This window comes from Leucopleurus acutus (assembly GCF_964270905.1).
Source record: "Leucopleurus acutus genome assembly, chromosome: 3".
NCBI lineage: Eukaryota > Metazoa > Chordata > Mammalia > Artiodactyla > Delphinidae > Leucopleurus > Leucopleurus acutus.
The window spans coordinates 84,068,899-84,089,488 of NC_139145.1; the positions used below are offsets into that span (position 1 = coordinate 84,068,899).

Consider the following 20,590-nt stretch of genomic DNA (forward strand, 5'->3'; position numbering starts at 1 on the left):
TTTTTAAACACAGCACTGTATGATCCTCTTTTTTTAGTAAAAATTATAAAAATATACCATTGTTTAAAATACATACAATAAATCAGCATGAATACTTAGAGATATCACTACAAAAATATTCACTTTAGTTAGAGTTATATTTTTCAAATTTTGAAACAGCTTAAATATCCAAAAACTAACGACTGGTTGAATAAATTATGTCACATCAATGCATCTATGCAGCAGAAAATTATTTGGACATTCAAATGGTGCTCTATAAGAACACTTAAAACTTGTTAGAACATATTCATGATATGTTATTAAATAAAAAAGTAAATAAAAACACCGCTATATCATTTTTGCAGAAAAGATATGCAAGTGACAAGCAGGCTATATAAAATAGTGTTAGCGCTAAGAGAATGGAACTGAACATGAAACATATTCTTTTTGCAGGGGAGGGGGAGTTCTGAGGTTCCTCAATTTCCTAAAGCGAGGATGTATTTTTATAATAGTTAAAGCATAACATGTGCTGCATTTTTTAAAAGATTCTCAGCCTGATGCCGAGAGGCTGCCCTCGAGCACGCTGGGCTGTGCATTTTGCATCTCCTCAGCCTCCACCCTAGAGGGAGTGTGTTTTAATACAACACTAGTGGGGAGGGGAGACGGACGCGAGGGCTCAGTACAGTTCCAGGCTACTCTGTGAAAACTGCATTTGGCTGGATCTACATAAGCCAGGAGAGAAACAAAAACAAAACCCCTTGTCCCTAAATAAATCAGCTTCTGGAATTTCGGCTTCCAAGGAGAGACAGACAGACACAGTGTTACAGAGGAAGATATTTTTCTAAGAGCACGAGGAGAGGAAAAGGAACAACCTGAGCAGGTCTGTGTAAAAAGCACGTGTGATTCCAGCATCTCAAGTGGAATGAAATGTTGATTTGACACGAGGAATGCTTTTGATATTCTTGGTTGGTCTCAAAATAATTTCATGAGGCCTGGTGTTTAAGAAATAGCAAAGGATCTGAAAGTTTGCTTATCAATTATACCACATTGCACTTGATCCAAATGGGATTTAAGACTGATCATATTCAAAGCTAATCACAAAATATTAAGATAAAAATATTAAACGTTAAAGCTAGAATTTCTGTCCTAAGTCACCTGCTTATTATGTAATCTGGGCCAAATTACCTTTATAATCTTAGTTTTCCTCATCAGCTAAATGGGGATAATATTACTTATGTGGCAGGTAACCCACTGCAAAATTAAATCATGTCTTATTTTTACCACTGTAGAACCATCAGAAAGAATTTAATTTCCTCTCAGCCCAGTGAGAGGAGGGGACCTACAATCAGATTTAATTTCACTTTAGAAACTGTAAGTCAGGTGACATTCTCACAGCCAGCAGCAGTGGAGCAAACTCAAAACACATTCCTCATAGGCTTGTCATGAGGGTTAAATGAAACAACAGCTGTCATAATGCTTTGCCAACTGTCATTCAATGTTCAGATGTTATTTTTTGATTAGTTATCTATTTTATACATATTAGTATATACATGTCAATCACAATCTCCCAATTCATCCCACCACCACCCCCCAGATGTTAATTATTGTTATTAAAAATTCCATTCTCTTCATACAATATGGCAGAAAGAGCCAGGAGATCTGGCCTCTCGTCCCAGCCCCACCCCTTTCTAGCTACTGGGATCATGTCTTCCTCATCTGTAAATTGGGAACGTAGTGTCTGCCTTGCTTTAACTCACAGGATTACTGGGAGGTTCAAGTGAAATAATATATGTGAAAAGCCGGTGGAGAGTGTTAGACAAGGCTGATCTGTAAGCAAGCCACAAACCAAAGTCAGTAAGATCACTTTAGAGTAAAATTCCGTGAGCTCTGAACATTGAACATGGATTGAAACTGACTGATGAGGTGGTTTATTAAAGAAGTGGTGTGCATTAAAAACAAAAAATCTGAATAACCCAAATGTCCATCAACAGTAGAATGAATAAGGAGCTGTCATACAATAGAAAACTCACTGCAAGAAAAACGAATGCATTTTAGTATATATTACATATAACACTGATAGAAGCAAGACACAAAGGAACACACCCCTTGATTCAATTATATAATGTTTTAAAAATAGGCAAAAAAACTACTTTGTTCAGAGAAGGCTACATAAGTACTAAAATTATAGCGAAAAGTAAAGAAATAATTACCACACAGTCAGACAGAGGTTTTCACTGGCTGGGGAGGGAGGAGAAGGTGAGGATGTGACCAAGCAAACAGCAGGGACTTCTGGGGCTGTAGGCTATGTTAAATTGTGTGTGTGTGTGCATGTGCATGCCTGTGTATATATTTATATATGTATATAAACACACATACACTTATGTGTATGTGCATAGGTATATAGTATGTATATTTTATGCACTTTATTATAGATCACAATAAAAGACCAACGATAACAAAAAGCTAAATTCTTAACAGACTCTTATGTCAACGGTATTTTTTTTAAGACTTTTGCCAAAGAATTTGTTTCAATTCCAATCTCAGCTACACCAAACTAAGAAATTACGCAGTTGAGGTTTTATTTAATGCCTTCAAAAAAGAGTTATTAAGTATAGTCATTAAGCAGGCTATGGGGATTCAACTTGCTTACCTGCCTGCTTATTAATAATTTCTGATTGCGTGGACATTTTCTGGGTCAAATTAAAAATTCTACTGTTAACAATTAAAAACCTCCAGGGCTACAGTCACCACTTAAGTGTATGTTACACCAGGAGCCTAAAAGGAAACACAAGGTTACAATGAGGAGTTGGGGGCTCTGTGACTTACCGGCTGGCTGTGTTGGTGCTATTCTCTTAGGGTAAGTCTTGCTTCGACTTCTTGCCACATTCTGATCTGGCCGGGGAAGTTGAATAGAAAGATCTCGACTCATTTGTAACGCTGTCCTGCCACTTGAAAAAACAACATTTTGAGTAACACAGGTAAAACCACACAGCCACAAAATTACACCACAGCTCATGGAGAATATCTGCAGTGTACGGAGAGAAGAAAAAACACAGATTCACACAGGTTATAAGTATATAGGGCTTTCAATTGATTCTCACTGCAATGTTAACCAAGGAACTAATAAACTCTAATAGGAAAGATTTAGGTGAGACAGAAGTGCCAACTGAAGAATGTCGCTCGCCACCTGGTTCTACAAGAATGAAGTCACTAGCCACTAAAGTTGCTGACCTTCAATACACTCTGAAAGGAGTTCAGGACAGAGATCAGGAATGAGGCTGGGAAAAAGTGGCCGAACAGGCCTTCAGATAGTTAGGTGTTTTCAGGAGAAAATTTTATGAACCCAGTTTCTTGCACCTTCTCATACTTAGAAAAGCGCTAAAAGCATTAACGGAGACATCTGCTCCTCGTTCCTAGTAGCAACCTTCTACAGAGGTGTGTGCTTGACTGCACGCATTCCCTTAGGAGCGGTTCCTCAGAGCTATCTGAGAGGCTCTCTCTCAGCCTCTAGTCCTCAGTAAGCCCCAGATAAAACTGAACTCATAGCTCTCATGTTGAGCTTTTTTTCAGCCGACACAAGGAAGATCTTTCAGAGGGAGACCCAGGAAAGAAAGGATTTATTAAAGGAGGAGTTAGGTTTTGATTTAAGTAGAATGATAAGCTAGAAATAGAGGATGCTGGTGGTCTTCCAGCTCTACAACTAAATAGTAAAGAAATTGTGTTGGGCTAAACTACAGAAGGCAATGATTCTACGTGAATCAACATGTCCCCGTGCTGTACTTATAAGGCAAGTCATAGAGCCTCCCCAATTGGACCACTTAGTGTGATTTCACTCTGAACCCTGTGACACAATCAACCATTGATTATGCCCACTTCACCTGAGTCAGGAAGTGCCCAGGAAGATTTAAAGCAGCCTAAAACCCCATGCACAGTACCGCTTCCTTAAGAGTATGTGAGGATGCAACAGGGAGAGCTTTCCCTGGGGACAAACTAAGCTACTCAAGGAACTATGTAATTTAATTTGCTGTATTTCAGTCAACGTTCATCCTACGAAAAGTTTATTCCACAGCTGAATTTGAGCCAATGAACAACTCTGACTTTCATGACAGAAAGCGTCATTTAGGTACAGAGAAAATGCATTTCTAATTATCTATCAATACTTTGATTCACCACAGTTAAGAGCCACCTAATGGGAAGAAAAAATAGTCTTTTATTGGCCACAAATCTCATTTATCCTACATTTACAGAATATATATTGGTGGCTCTCTCCCTAAAAGAGACTAAATAAGACTTAGAAAGCCAAATTCACCTCCTACATTCTTCTGTGAAAGCTTCCCCTCCTTACTACCTCATCCACTTTTATTAGAAATAAAGAGAGGCCCAAAACACTCATAAAAAGCAGTTTCTCATCAGGCTAAGTGAGGATATGACTTGATATGAGGAATTAAAATGACAGGTTCCATCCATGTACTTCATATTCAAGACTTCATGGAAACCAGGGGGAGGGGAGGGAGTAGGGGGGAAAACTGTGAGAGATTTTCTTTCACTTGAAATTTAACTACTTTTTTTTTCCTTATATATAATGAAAATATATAAAAATCTAATAATGTTATTTGATAAGAAAATTATCATTTACCAGCTTTCATTTTGCTGTTTTCTTTTACATATTAATGTATTGTTAATAGACAAGTTCTGGAGACTGGGTTCAAATCCCAGCGATGTCATATCCTAGCTCTCTGACCTTGGGAAACATTACTCAAACTCTCTGTATCTCCATTTCCTCATTACTAAAGTAAGAATAATACCAATGACCACTTCATAGGCTTATTATGAATGTTAAGTATTAATATTATACATTTTCTAGAACAATGCCAGGCACATAAAACTATTATATAATTATTTACTAAATACAAGTAAATAATTTTTTTAAAATAATCAATTTGAGAATATTTCTACAGTTTTAACTATTTGTTTTAAAGGTAGTACATAAGGTAACACAAATAGCAACATCTCTCCCCTGAAAATCTTTAAAAAAATCTATACAGAGAACAAAATTCCACTATTAGAAATGGTTTGGAATATGAAGATAACATCTACTTAAAACAAACTTACTCTAAGACTTGGGTAGTATGTACTTCATTGCATAGAGGAAAAAATATTTGCCCTAAAAACATAACCCAATAATATGTGGACCACTGAGGCATTTTATAATGAGATTTTACTTTATTACTCAATTTTTCCTCATGGTTTCTCTCTCAGGAATAAATGAGAAATGGGAAAATCATATCACAAGATTCATAAAACTAAAGTCCAGAAACATAAACTGATCTTGCACAGGCTGTACAGGACCTGGGACTGGAACAAGCTTTCTGTCCTCCAGCTGGTCAGTGTGGCACAGCTTGGCAGCCTGGGAAAAGGGACAGAGTGCAGAGCCATTTGGTTTAAAGCTACAAGCCCAGGTTAAAACGCAGCTCTGCTATAAGTGTGTGGCCTTCAGCAGCTGATTTTTTAAATCTCCTAGAGCCTCATTTTCCTTATTTATACTTGTTCAGACTACTTCCTAGCAGAAATACTTCTGTACGGTATTCTTAGTATTTTCTTGTAGCAAAAAGCACTTGACAACAGTAGAGATTTTCAGTGTCGGTGAAAGAGCTCTTACACACCCGGCAGCTCTCCATAGTGACAGGACAGAGCACTGTCCCCAGGATCACCCACTTCCCTGCCCCTCACACTGTGGCACACATACTCCCATCCTATGATGAGAGGCACTGCCAGCAGCCCTTCAGCTTCAAAGTGAGGATACAATCGGCCATCAGTGGGGTAGAGGGAAGAGAACAAGAGGAAAGACACCTGGGTTCAAATCCCAACTTTGCCACTTACTGGTTAAAGGTCTTTAGTTCAGTTACCTTACTTTTGGGGGGCTCATATTTCTTGTCTACAGAAATGAGCATATGATACCTCCTTTGATGGGTCACTGAATGGATTTAATAAAGTAACACAGGTGAAAGTACCTGACACAAAGGAGGTTCTCAGGAGAACTTGGCCTCTCTTCCATAGTTCATGAAATGTGGAAAGCTCGTGTGACTTAAGTTCTACAAGAAGGTCATCAGGGTTCCTGAGGGGCGGTTCTTAGGTCTAAGTGTCATTTCTAGAGTATAAATTCTACACAACTCATTCATTCATCAAAACCAGCAGTCCCCTACAAACTTAACAAAAGGCAGAGGCAAGATTAGTTTTTAAGGGGCTCAGAGAAAAGTGTGTAACGAAATATTTAACCAAAGATTTAATCAATCTCTATTTCAGATTATTGGTTACTGATAATAAAGCAACAAAAGAAGTCAACTGTCAGATTTAAGCTCAGGCTTTTCCCCAAAATGTAATTTTAAATTTTGAAAGGATTGCCTGTCACATTTCACTAAAATTATCTAATTTTCCCCTCTTAAGTAATGACTAGTTTTTCTGTTGGATTCTCCTTGGTATTCTGCAAGCCCTAAGATGCAAGAGAGAAAGTAAAGACTAGAATTCTGTCTTTCTCTATCACATACATCCCACTATAAACACATATACAATTATACACACAGACACCCACACTCACACACCGCAGCCACTGGTTATGCTATTCGTTATCCTCCATGCTCTAAAAGCCTACAGGGTAAAGGAAGGAGCTACCTATGTTTCCAGAGCTCTTCCTTCATTCCAAGATATCTCCAGAACGTCTCAAAATAAAGGAACAGGCATATGATGTTTATTAAAGTTTGGTTGTTATTACTCTTTTGCCAATTAACAGTCCATGTGCTGGCGACCACCCAGCAGTCAGAGACCCATCCCTGCGTAAGCCTGGCTGTGGGCAGTGGGATGAAACACCTTTCTTTCAGAGATGGTGTAATGTTAGTGCTTCCTACATACAGACACTGAGATTTGGATTTCATTAAGACTTACCAAGCAGTTAACACCAGCCACAAAACTGAACAGATTTAGCAGAGTTTCCAATTTGCAAAGGTTATCTTTAATTACTTTTGTGGAAGAAATGATACTCAATATGCAAAATCCAATAACTTTCTAATAATAATTCCCAATAACCACAGCATTTGCATTTCAATAAATTTGAGAAATCAGGTATGGGTAAATTTGTAGAAACCAACTACAGCATACATTAAACAGTATAATTACATTTTTTAACAGTAAGAATATTAAGACAGATGCTTTTTCACTAGCTTCATTTCAGTGACGAAGAGACAGATTTACACATTCACTCTATAACCCTTGAAATGTGTTATGCCCCAACTGGAAGAACAGCCCAAATACTGACTATAAGCTATTTTTCTCAATATAAAAGTAAATACTCTTTCCTTAAATTCCTGTAATTATATCACTATCTAGGGAAGAACCTTGATGACCTGAAGTTTAAATTTTTAGATTTCAATGAATACTTTCCTACAAATATCAAGAACATCTATAACACAATAATCCTTAAGTGTTATTTTAAGTCAGCTAATGAGCAAATATCCAAGAGAATAATATGTAAAGATTAATGCACTAAACATTTAATATTAATCACTCCTTTACTGATTATCTCTGGCTTCAAGCAAGACAAAAAAGTGGTTCATCAAAGAGAGGAATTAAAATCTGGCATATCATTATCTTGCAAACACTTCACCTGGATTTTTTTTTAAGTCTCCTAAGTAAGCATTTCATTTGGTGATGTCTCCAGTAGAACTGACAGAACACTGTCCCACCTCCCAAGTGCCATTTCTGCACCCTGCTTGGGTTTTATAGGGCCTGGGACCGCCTTACTGCCTGAATAATACTGTAGCTCTCTGAAGGCAGAGATGGGGAGATCTAATTCTTCGTACCTCTGGGTACCTAATACCCTGTTTTCCACATCACAGGCTCTCCACTTAACAGAACGAATTGAAACAAAACAAATTCTTTTTCAAAACACAGAAGGCTCCCATTTTCAAAAAGACACAGGCACCTGCCTGACTGCTGGACAATCAGGCTTTTCCTGCAACATGCTAACAGTCTGACTAATGTTAAAGGAAAGGGCTCTGGAGTTCCACTGCCAGGGATTGGACCCCACTTTACTGCTTCCTAGCTGGGTTTCCCTGAGAAGTGACTTGTCGTCTCTGAGCCTTAGTCTCCTCACATATTAATGAGGATAACATTAATAAGACTGCCATGATTAAATGAAGCAATAAATGGAATACATTTAGCACAATATATGGCACTTAGTAACTGCTCTGTAAAGTTAAGATATACTTGCTAGGGCTTCCCTGGTGGCGCAGTGGCTGAGAGTCCGCCTGCCGATGCAGGGAACACGGGTTCGTGCCCCGGTCTGGGAAGATCCCACATGCCACGGAGCGGCTGGGCCCATGAGCCATGGCCACTGAGCCTGCGCGTCCGGAGCCTGTGCTCCGCAACGGGAGAGGCCACAACAGTAAGAGACCCGCGTACAGTAAAAAAAAAAAAAAAAAAAAAAGATATACTTGCTAGCATTACTATATGTAGGCGTTATGCTACAGAAAACATTTGATTTGACCCATAATATAAAGCAGGGGTCCCCAACCCCCGTGGCCTGTTAGGAACCGGGCCACACAGCAGGAGGTGAGTGGTGGGTGAGAGAGCAAAGCTTCATCTGTATTTACAGCCACTCCCCATTGCTTGCATTACCGCCTGAGCTCCACCTCCTGTCAGCATTATGGTGAGTTGTATAATTATTTCATTATATATTACAATGTAATAATAATATAAATAAAGTGCACAGTAACTGTAATGTGCTTGAATCATCCCAAAACCATCACCACCCACCCCCTCCCCATCCATGGAAAAAAACGTCTGCCACGAAACCGGTCCTTGGTGCCAAAAAGGTTGGGGACCGCTGATATAAAGTATACATTGTGTTACAATAGAGGATCAACTGAATGTCCCAAGAATACCAAAAAACTACTATTCAGAATATCTACTTTGTTTCATAATCACAACATAATTAGAGATAAGTATTAACTGGATCAAAATGAATTTCTGAAGATAATAAGCTCTACTACATCCTAAACACCCTAAGCTTAACCTAGCTTATGTAGAATTTAAATAATTAAACCTAGAAAATCATTTTTGTCAAGACAGTTTAATAGACTGCTATTGCTTATCAAATTCATTGGCACTGTGGAAAAATAAGGAAAAAATCTGATCGCAAACTTTAATGTGCATGCATGTATGTGGACAGCTGCATTAAATATTTATTCATACACACCCCACACACAGCCCAGAGGAAAAAAAAGGCCATTTACCTATACCGGTGCTTATAACTCAGGGATCCAAACTTGCTGAGTTTTCTTGACAATGAATTTGATTCATTTTCTGGCATTCTAATGAATTTTTAAAAGAAAATTAGATAGAGAATCACAACTATACGTATGCAACACTTGAGCAAAAGCTGTGTAGAAATATGTAACAGTGCAACACTGCTTAACACAGTCAAAATATTTTATTCATTCTACATATCGGCAGGAATAATAATCGATTATTTTTAAGCTAATACTTGACATTCTAGTATTTTATATCTGTATCATGTCAAAACACTCATACTTCCTGAAGACTATCAGCTACATCACTGCCCGCACAAGGAAGCTTTTATTGTGAATCAATTTAATTTCTCTACTAAATGATCTTGGGAACTTTTGTCACTACACTGATTTACCCAAGCCAAGGTTCTCAGGGCAGTTGATCGTATCTAAAGGGGTGGCTCACTCTTCTTTGTACTTTCCATTCCAGGGTACTTTCAACACACACCTCCACGTGCAGTTCCTAGGCCCAGCCCCACTACACGAGAAGCAATGCCTCAGACCTTTTGGGCTATATCCCTCTCTTAATACAAACTCCACAACGGACATGGGTCATTTTATAAGGCTACTTCTCTAGCATCATGCTATTTGGGGAAACCGTTCCATGCAAATCAAACACGAATAAGGGGAAGAGTTAATCTAGTTTTAAATTTAAAAACCAAAAATAGAGTTTCAAGTATTATCTGATAAAATTGAGTTTTATCTTTACACCATAAGGATGTGACACAAACAGGATCCCCACAACCCAATGGTCAATTCTCTACCCTCATCTTACGTGACCTCCCAGGAGCATGCAATGCAGCTGCTAGCTCCTTATTCACTAAGACATTTTTCTTTCTCATATTCCATTTTCCCATACCCTACTGCTTACTTCTTCTCATACTCCCCAGCTGGCTCTTCCTGTCCTCTAGATGCTGGGAGGGTCCCACAGCTCAGTCCCTGGCTTTCTGCTCCTCTCTCTTCACTTTTTCCACAGGTGACCTCATCCAATCCCCTTTGCCTTAATACCTACGAAATTTATATGACCAACCTTGGTCTATCCTGTATGCCTTGTATACCCAGCCACCCATTCCATACCTCCAAGCTAACAGTCATTTCAAATTTAGTAAGTCCACAGTAGAACACTTAATTTCCACCAACACCAAAGCTGCACTTTTATTACATAAATGTCAAAAGCAATTGTCCTTGATCCTTTCTTGTAGCATGAGCAAAGAAAATATCTATATATGTGTGTGTGCATGTAAAAATGTTAATAAAAGAGAAACACTGTATATTTCTTCTTGTAGACAGGATAGAATTCTTGTTATAAAAACATATGCACATCAAAAACAATTTAAAAAACAAAAACAAATGCAATTTTCATTTATTAGGACAATGAACAAAGGTTTCACATTAACATACCTAAAAAATGTATGATGTTCTACACTACACTTCCAAAGATGCTTGCAAGCAGTTTTACTTCGAGCTTCAAAAAAGAATGAGGTTTCATTGCACTGAGAGAGAAACAGAGAGAGAATATAAATTACAGACCACAACATTCTTCAGATGACAGCCACCCTTCTAGGTACCAAAAATTCAAGTAAGCAGAGAAATTACTGTTAACACATTAAAAAAATAATTATCTCTTGATAAAAATACAAAATATAAGTTCCATGTAAATCTTAGTGCCATCACCTTTATTATGTTCTTCTACATCACAACATGACCACAGATAATCAGAGTGATGGCACTGAAGCACTGCAAACTCTTCTGTCATCAATGGGCGACCAAAACAGGAAAAATACCGACCGTGTGAAAATCAACTCCCCAAAAAAAGAAGACACCCATAAACCCAGTTTTTATGTAATTTTAACTGTATTTTTTTCAGGGATGTACAGGCCACACTTAAACTAAAGAATCTCAAGAGGGGTCGCTGGGAGGTGTGACCACCACAGCAGTGTAATCTGAGAAAGTTAAATAATGTCTCAGGACTGAGTCTCTCCATTCTGCATCAAGTTATTGGGGGAAACAAATTAAATGACATGACAGATGTGAAGTTCCATATATTAGGTATACAATTAATTTTAACTACCATTTTAATCTCGCAGCTACTTATCTATTTTAATACATAAGAAACAAAGGCATTATTAGAGGTAATTTTAACTGTGCAGCAAAAGATACTATTTTTTTTTAAGTGACTGAGTAGGAAACCAAGCAAAATATAGTATCCACACTAAAATAATAATAAACCACAAGCTCTGTGAAGTTATATAATTGCTAACTTAGTCTCAAATAAAAAGCAAACTCAAGTCACAAATGCAGAAGTGCCCCTGGAATAACGTTTCCGTGGATTCATAAACACAAAGTTGTCAATGCAGAAGAACAACTGAAACGATTCCTCCCCCTATACACACACTTTTAACAAGGACAGAACATTCATATGCATGAAATTTCTCCCAAGTCCACCTAGAATGAGGCTGCCCAATTTAGGAGTTTATTTGCAAAATGAAAGGGTGTGATGGAAACTGAGCCACTATATGCATGTTACAGCAAGGCTTTGTAATTCCAAAACCTTGTGAGGTGGAAGAAGGAACTCAGGGCAAGTCCCAGGTTTCTAAGTTGGGTGCTGCTAAGTAGTAAAATACAGCAAGTGGAAAAAAATTGGGGAATTGGATGGGGGGGGTAATGGACATTAAGTTCAGGCTATTTTGATTCTGAGATGCCCATGGAACTAGGAACTCAACACGCCTAATGGGCCAGTAAACATGCAAGGGTAGAGCTGAGGAGAGAGGTCGTATCTGCTGGCACAGATAATTTCACCTGAGAATCTAAAACAGATTGCTCAGGGAGAGAGCACAGAGTGGATAACGGAATCACAGTGAAGATGCTTGTGAAGGTGAAGTGAGAGAGGTCAAAAGGGACCTCAAGGCAATGGTGTCAGAGAGGCTGGAGGAGAGGGCAAGTCTCAAGTGACCCAGAAAGGTCGCAGGACTTGAAAAGAGGTCACTGCATTTAATGGGGAGAAATCTTCAGTGGCTTTCGTGAAAGGGGTTAAGGATTACAAAATTAGAGGTGATGAAGAAAAGGTGATCAATTCAGAAAGTGTTTTCCTCAAAAGCAAAAGAAACTAGCGGGGAGGTGAGGAGGAAGGGGCACAGAGGAAATCACAGAACATCCTTGGAGGCAGGGTGAGAAACCAAGCCTCCTGTCAGGAGATGGGAATGCTTAGAGGGGAATTTGTCTTCTTTTACTTTTCCTTTTTAAATATATACTCATGGTAACAAACACCAAAAGTTACCCAAGTGGATAACACAATTCTAACTCAATCTCCCTCCTACCACTGTCTCCAATTCCCCTCCTCAGAGGCAACCACTATTAAGAGTTTGTCATATAACATGCTGGTGTATTGTTTGTTTGTTTGTTTGTTTGTTTGCGGTACACGGGCCTCTCACTGTTGTGGCCTTTCCCGTTGCATAGCACAGGCTCCGGACGCGCAGGCTCAGCGGCCATGGCTCACGGGCCCAGCCGCTCTGCGGCATGTGGGATCTTCCCGGACCGGGGCACGAACCCGTGTCCCCTGCATCGGCACTCAACCACTGCGCCACCGGGGAAGCCCATGCCGGTGTTTTAAAGCCACTGGATTATCTGAATATATAATACACAGGTCATTAATTTTAAGATAACTTTGCTTCTGGTTGTGTATCAGGGTAAATAAGATAAAGCCAGTACATGGGACTTCCCTGGCGATCCAGTGGTTAAGACTCCAGGCTTCCACTGCAGGGGAATGGGTTCGATCCCTGGTAGGGGAACTAAGATCCAGCAAGCCTCACCAAAAAAAAAAGCAAAAGAAGAAGCCAGTACAGGACAGGCTGCTCTTCCGCTCCCCAATCTAACACCTTCCTCAGTATATGCACCCACCTCCCTGTCAACAACTGAAACACAAAGTGTGTTAGGACTAACGTACTGGGCATTCTCACTGACAAGAAATGGTGGCTACTAGTGACTATTCTGTGACACAGACACCTTCACATTTTAGCAAAAGCATCCACAAATAAGGTGGAATTGACATACTACATCGAATTTTCACAAAGTGATTTAATTACATATATCATCCAGATTTCCAAAAGTGGAGGAGAAACAAAAAAATGTTCAAACTTGAAAACAAAGTAAATCTCCTTAAACTTTTCTAGGACTGGTTTTCACTTTATTCGTCACAGAAACATCTGTATTCTTTTGCTTTTCAAATAGAGACCTGGTCACAGGAAATCTAACTTTTAATATATTTTTTAAAACTACCATCACCTAATGAAAGGATAAAAGGTATTTAAGATCCAACCAGAATTGGGTTTTCTCAAGTTTCTGTGGATACAAATATATTAAAGGAACAAAAGAGCCTCCCACAGGCTCCCTAATTACGTCTGCCCTGTGCAAATGACAAATATAAACTCATTCCCCCATTCATACAGGGCTTTAACACCAGCTGCCTGGTTTTTGTCCCATTGTTAGCAGAATGATCCAAATACTAAAAGGCAAGTTAACATAAATTTAAAAAGAGCCAGGTATTCAGGATAAATTCTGTGTATTTTTGCCACATACAATAACTGCTGGCATAAATGTAACTGATGCGGCATTCAAATGTCTTTCTTTTTGAAACTCTGCTACCTACTAAACCTCTTCTAAATGGACATGGACAATTAGCACCTTCCCATTTGTTCACACAAAGACAAGTAGCTGCTTAGCTTCAGAAGTTCATTTCAACCTATCGCTAAAATACTTTATCCAAGCAACCAACGCTTGCTTTTGGCAAAATTCCTCAAACACCTTCATAGTTTTCGTCATTTTATGCCGGAAGCAAAACTATGGTGTGAATCTATTTCTTTTCCTTTTATAAAGAGATCAAGCTTAAGTCACCTCTAACTCAGATATCACATGGGGCTTCATCACACTGTGGATCTCTAGGTAAACTGGGCTCAAAGTCCCAATTCCATCATTTGTAAGAATTCAGGACGTAGATTATATGGACGAATTCCCAACCTAACTCCCTCTGTTCTTCTCACTCTTTTCCCATCTTTGCTGGCTATGTTCCTCTTTGCAGCCTTGAAGAAATCAATCTACTTTAGCCTGGCTTCTCTGAATCGTCTTGAGTTTACTGACAGGGCCATGGAGGGGCTCACACTACAAGATGCACAGCAGCTAACTCTCCCTGGGCTCCAGCTTCACTGCCTCTCCCACGCCCAATGGGCTTGCCACACACAGTCCCTACTCTAGCTGGTCCCTCTGCTTCCGTCTTGGGAAGCAGCCACTACTGGACAATCTGCCTTCCCCAGCTTCCCTAGAATTACGAGGATGAACATTTTCTCAATCCTGTCATTATATATTCATCCCACCTCCACAGTCAATAGAAGTAACCTAAGGTACACTGCATAGGTCAAATACTTAAGAGTAAAGAGATTAGTACTTCTAACAACAGTAAGATGCAATCAATACATAAATGTTGCAAAGGCCTACAACAGACAGTTTTCTTATCAATGATCCATAAAGGCAGAGGAGAGGCTAAAAAGAAGTGCAAAGATTACAAGCCTACAGTTTTATGGCATCTTTTTTCAAATATTCAATCTCTAGAAGATTTATATGTACTTGGCAATTGTTAGCTTACTTTAGACACTAGATGAAATAAAAATCAGGGGGCTAATAGCAAATGATTGAAAGAACTTAATTACTGATAAAGCAAAGGAAGGCAAATGGTGGAACAGAAAAAAAAAATTATTCTTGAACTAAAAAGAAATACCAAAGAAATATCACAAAATTTTAAGTATTAGAGAAATTCTGTCTTTATAAATGGTAAGCCTGAATGATTACAGTTGTCAAAATCTAACTACGTTTGTGTATGTGAGACAGTGGGCACGATGTTTGTTTTAATCACTTTCCCCATATTTTCCACTGCTTTCTCATCCCAAGTGCAAAGCCAGACAAAGAGTTCAGAGCAACCCCTGCAACCAAAAAAGTATCAATCTTGTTATTATTTGGAAAGGGAAGTTAGAGGGAATTTTAAAACACTTGAGTAAAATATTATCTTGTTCTTTCAAGTTTTTTCTTTACAGAGTGCTCCCTAAAAAGTGTTTCTTACATCATTAATGTCTTATGCTATTGGCATAAAAAGAGTTCTATTGTCAAAAAAGTTTGCGAAACACTGGGTTAAACGCTCAGACCTTTTATTGAGCTAATATGTACTGTGACTCTCCAAGAGCTGATAAGGTAGCTGGTGTTTCCCTGATCTATATGAGCAAAAACTTTATTTCAACTACTCTGGTTTAGAAAATATAAACATCCCTACACACACACCAGTTATTTTTAAAATTCTTTCTGAAATGCACATAATATAGTTTGAATTAAAAATCACTGTGCATTTCAACAGAGCACTGGAAGAATAACATTAATTTCTATTCCTACATATATGTTGTATTCTACAATAAAAGAACAAAACCAACAAAAATATTCCAGAACTCTTTTGTCAGCTATGTGGGTTATATTTCAAACTATACACTAAAGATGAAAAACCTTTTTACCTCTTTTACCGATGAATAAATTAATTGCTTGATGAATAATTGTTTATAACTCTTTCTATTTCATAGAAACATAAATTATAGAATTGGAAAGGATGTGTTAGATTGTGCTGTGCATCCCCCCTTTTTCCCTTTCCTCCCAAGAATTCAAAAGGAGAAAATAGGAGCCAAAACATTAGAGAATATTTATATCATGTTTCAGTAAACTCTGAAAACTATTTCATTGAGCTTATTCTGCTTCCTATTTGAAAAAATGCACAGATGCAAACCCAGGATTCCAGATGGCTTACTTTTGTTATTGTTGTTTTTACTCTATCTTTTCCTCATCTTTTCTTTAAAGAAACTGTAGGATTTCCTAAAATGTCAGCATTTCTCTCTTATATTTGCAGATTTCATTTTTTAATGGTAACTAATCTTTATTGCCAGTCTTACAAATGTTTAAAAAATTTTAATAACAAGTGTTACTTAAGCTTGTTAAAATGAAGGCATATCTGAGATCTATTGATAAGATCTATTGATACTCTTAATGTAGAAAAATTTTATACCAGAATTTAGACATTCCTTCCAAACAAATGGCTCACTTAATTATGGAGAAACATACTAGCAAATGAAGCAAAGGAAACTCCATGGGCCTGGAAGGCCTGAGCTCCCCTTGTTGCCTTGGCAAGAGCTATTCACCAGCCAAGGCTAGTCAAGAACAAGCTGCTGCCTGAGCCCTTTCCTGTGCAAAACTTCAAGAGCTCTAAGTGCATGAGGGCAAGGACACTTCTGACTCAGAGACGTGTACCAGGTGCCTGTTACAGGTCCAACTTTGGACTGGGTTCATTCAACCTCACAACAACCTTGTAAGACAGATTTTATCATCCTCACTTATTAGATAAGGAAATGTAGGCTAAATGTCATTCAGGAAATTGTCCCAAGTTAGAGAAGTGGGAGATCTGGACTTACACCATGCTATCTGACCACTAGTCTAGTAATCCATCACTTAATCTGAAAGACTCCAAACCACATATGTCATATGGAATCAGGATCCAAATGTTACTAACGGAGTCACACCTGTGAACACTTAGGGGTACACTCAACCCTGTAGGTGAAATGTACAATGGCACAGAAACTGCGGGTGAAGGTTGGGATGGGGGAATAAGGCAATATCTAACATACCTACACATACACTCACCCTTCTAGCATTCCTACTCCTGGGAATTTACCCTGAAGGCAGCCCTCCAACGATATAAAAATACATATGCCCCAAGTTACTGACTGAAGGAAAATTTTTAATTGCAAACTATCAAGAACTACCTAAACATCCCAGCATAAGAGATTGGTTGAATAAACTACTTTACAGACACTCAATGAAGTACTATGCAGATGTACAAGAGAACAAGAAATCTCCAAATGAACTGATACAGAGATTTCTAGGAGGCACCACTAAATGAAAGAAAAAGTGCAAAGATCACATAGAGTATGCTATATTTTATGTAAGAAAGAAAAACACTTTAATATGCTTATCTTTATAACTAGAAATACAAGGAGGAGGATAAACCATAAAACCCTGAAGTTGGTTACCTACAAAGAAGGGTAAGGGAACGGAACTAAAGGAATATGGGAGTCAGCAATACTTCTGAGTGGGCCTTCTGGCAGAGTTTTTGCCTTTTGGAAGCATGCTAATCTTCTACATCTTCAAAAATTAAAATCAAAGAAAAGAGGATATGAAGGGGGGGGCCTATAACTGAAAGCAAACTGAAACAGTTAAACCTAACTAGATCTCAAATGAACCCCAGAGACACAGGAATAGGGAAGGAGGGAAGGAAAGGCCAACCCAAGTACATTTTGAACCCGGTATTAGACTCTATACTGTCTTGGCAAGGTGATATACATGAGTGAAAGAATCACACAAAAAAATTGTCAATTTCAGTGGTTTGGCCAAAGCAATTCTGAAACTATTTGAGATGCAGTTTAGGACTGAGCACACAAGTAAATGTGTTACTGTTATTGGGAGCCATGGTTCTCCCAGGCCAAAGAGAGCCTGTACAAAAATGAAATGAGAGGGGGGCTTCCCTGGTGGCACAGTGGTTAAGAATCTGCCTGCCAGTGCAGGGAACACAGGTTTGAGCCCTGGTCCGGGAAGATGCCACATATTGCGGAGCAGCTAAGCCCGTGCGCCACAACTACTGAGCCTGCGCTCTAGAGCCCGCGAGCCACAACTACTGCGCCCATGTGCTGCAACTACTGAAGCCCACGCTCCTAGAGCCCGTGCTCCGCAACAAGAGAAGCCACCGCAATGAGAAGCCCGTGCACCGCAACGAAGAGTAGCCCCCACTCGCCGCAACTAGAGAAAGCCTGAGCACATCAGCAAAGACCCAGCACAGCCAAAAATAAATAAATAAATAATAAATAAATAAATAAAAGCAATCATTAAAACAAAGTGGAAATGTTCAATTAAATACAATAATAATTTTTTTAAAAAATGAAATGAGGGAAGGAAGAGCAAGTCCTGTGGGGGTGGATGGAAACTGGAGGTATGGCATGAACTTATGATTTCTAAAATGTGCAGAAGCATGCTCCTATGCACACGTGTGTGTGAACATATGTATTCATATTTGTACACATGTGTATATTCATGCTTGTATTCCCTAGCTTTGTCCACTAGAAAGGCTGAGAAGCAAAGTCACCCCAGTAGCAATGACCACACCTAACACCCAGATCTTGACCCTTCCCCACTGAAAGGGACCAGGGCTCTTTGGAGAAATGGCTGATAACAGAGTGGATGCAGGGTAGGTACAAGATGCACCTGAAATACCAAGCTATACCAACAAAGGAAGAAAGGGACCAAAACAATGGTAAGGGCAGGTCAAAAGGGCACAGGAGTCCCAAAGGGCTCCCACTGGCCAAATCTAGGACAACTTCAATAACATAATAGTTAGCTACAGTAGTGTATTACAAACCAGTGAAAAAATAGGAGTCAGTCCACGCCAATAACAAATAAAAAGGAGAGAAGGTGAGGCTCTCACCTACAGCGGAGTGCCAAGGGCTGACTGATACATGTGGAGGCAGCAGGACAGCTAGAATATCAGCATTTTGCAAGCATCATAGTAAAAGATCAAATCAGGCAAGAGTCCTCAATGGATGCTAGACCTAAGGTAAATATTGAAGAGCAGGGCATTTGCACTGAATTACATTATCTCTCCACAGATTGCTTATTAGTTGCAAAGGAGAAAAATAAAAACCCAGTAATTATCAAGTGGAAAATTGGGACAACCACGACTGCGTGATCACACTTAACATAACCGATAGGAGGCTGGCAGTGGTTACCATGCACCTCCAGATGTGACACCCTGGGAGACATACAACTTCACCTGTGGTGCTTTCCAGCGGAGAATGCAGAACCTCATTCAATCACAGTGAAACAGACAAATATGAACTGAGCAGCTTTCCACAGTTGACCCTTGAGCAACAGGGGGTTAGGAGCACCAATCCCCACACGGTCAAGAATCTGGTATAACTTTACAGGCGACCCTCTGGATCCAAGGCTCTGCCTCAGCATGTTCAACTAACCAGAGATCAGGAAGTTAACTGTACTACCTATCCAGTGGAAAAAATCTACCTACAGGTGGACCCACGCAGCTAAAACTCCTTGTTCTAGGGTCAACTATATTTTCAAAAAGTGGAGTAGAATTGTAGTCTTCAAAAATCTCAAAGTCATAAAAAACAAAAATGCTACCAAAATGTTCCAGATAAAAGGAAGCTAAGTTGATTCTACATTGGAGCAGGAAAATACTATAAAAAACTTTATTAGGTCAGCCAAAAAAAATTGTAATATAGGAAGTAGATGATACAAGTATTCTACCGAGAGGGCAGACAACAGAAGCAAGAAGAACTACAATCCCACAGCCTATGGAACAAAAAACACATTCACAGAAAAACAGACAAGATGAAAATGCAGAGGGCTATGTACCAGATGAAGGAACAACATAAAACTCCAGAAAAACAACCAAATGAAGTGGAGATAGGCAACCTTCCAGAAAAAGAATTCAGAATAATGAGAGTGAAGATGATCCAGGACCTCGGAAAAAGAATGGAGGCAAAGATTGAGAAGATGCAAGAAATGTTTAACAAAGACTTAGAAGAATTAAAGAACAAACAAACAGATGAACAATACAATAAATGAAATGAAAACTACACTACAAGGAATCAATAGCAGAATAACTGAGGCAGAAAAACAGATAAGTGACCTGGAAGACAGAATGGTGGAATTCACTGCTGCGGAACAAAATAAAGAAAAAAAATGAAAAGAAATGAAGACAGCCTAAGAGGCCTCTGGAATAACATTAGACGCAACAACATTTGCATTATAGGGGTCCCAGAAGGAGAAGAGAGACAGAAAGGACCCGAAAAAAATATTTGAAGACATTATAGTCGAAAACTTCCCTAACATGGGAAAAGAAATAGCCAACCAATACCAGGAAGCACAGAGAGTTTCATACAGGATAAACCCAAGGAGAAACACGCCAAGACACATAGTAATCAAATTGGCAAAAATTAAAGACAAAGAGAAAGTACTGAAAGCAGCAAGGGAAAAATGACAAATAACATACAAGAGAATTCCCATAAGGTTAACAGCTGATTTCTCAGCAGAAACTCTACAAGCCAAAGGGAGTGGCATGATATACTTAAAGGGATGAAAGGGAAGAACCTACAACCAAGATTACTCTACCTGGCAAGGATCTC

General features: G+C 39.0%; 1 protein-coding gene across 1 annotated transcript in view; it reads right to left on the minus strand.

Moving 5' to 3' along the window:
• Window positions 1–20,590, minus strand: part of EPB41L4A (erythrocyte membrane protein band 4.1 like 4A) — a gene marked incomplete at both ends in the record, with an annotated part of 257,309 nt that overhangs the window by 67,092 nt on the left and 169,627 nt on the right. The window contains 3 exons of the mRNA XM_082837350.1: window positions 2,806–2,927; window positions 9,267–9,344; window positions 10,722–10,813. Of these exons, the coding sequence (XP_082693476.1) occupies window positions 2,806–2,927; window positions 9,267–9,344; window positions 10,722–10,813 (292 nt within the window). The remainder of the gene's footprint in view (window positions 1–2,805; window positions 2,928–9,266; window positions 9,345–10,721; window positions 10,814–20,590) is intronic.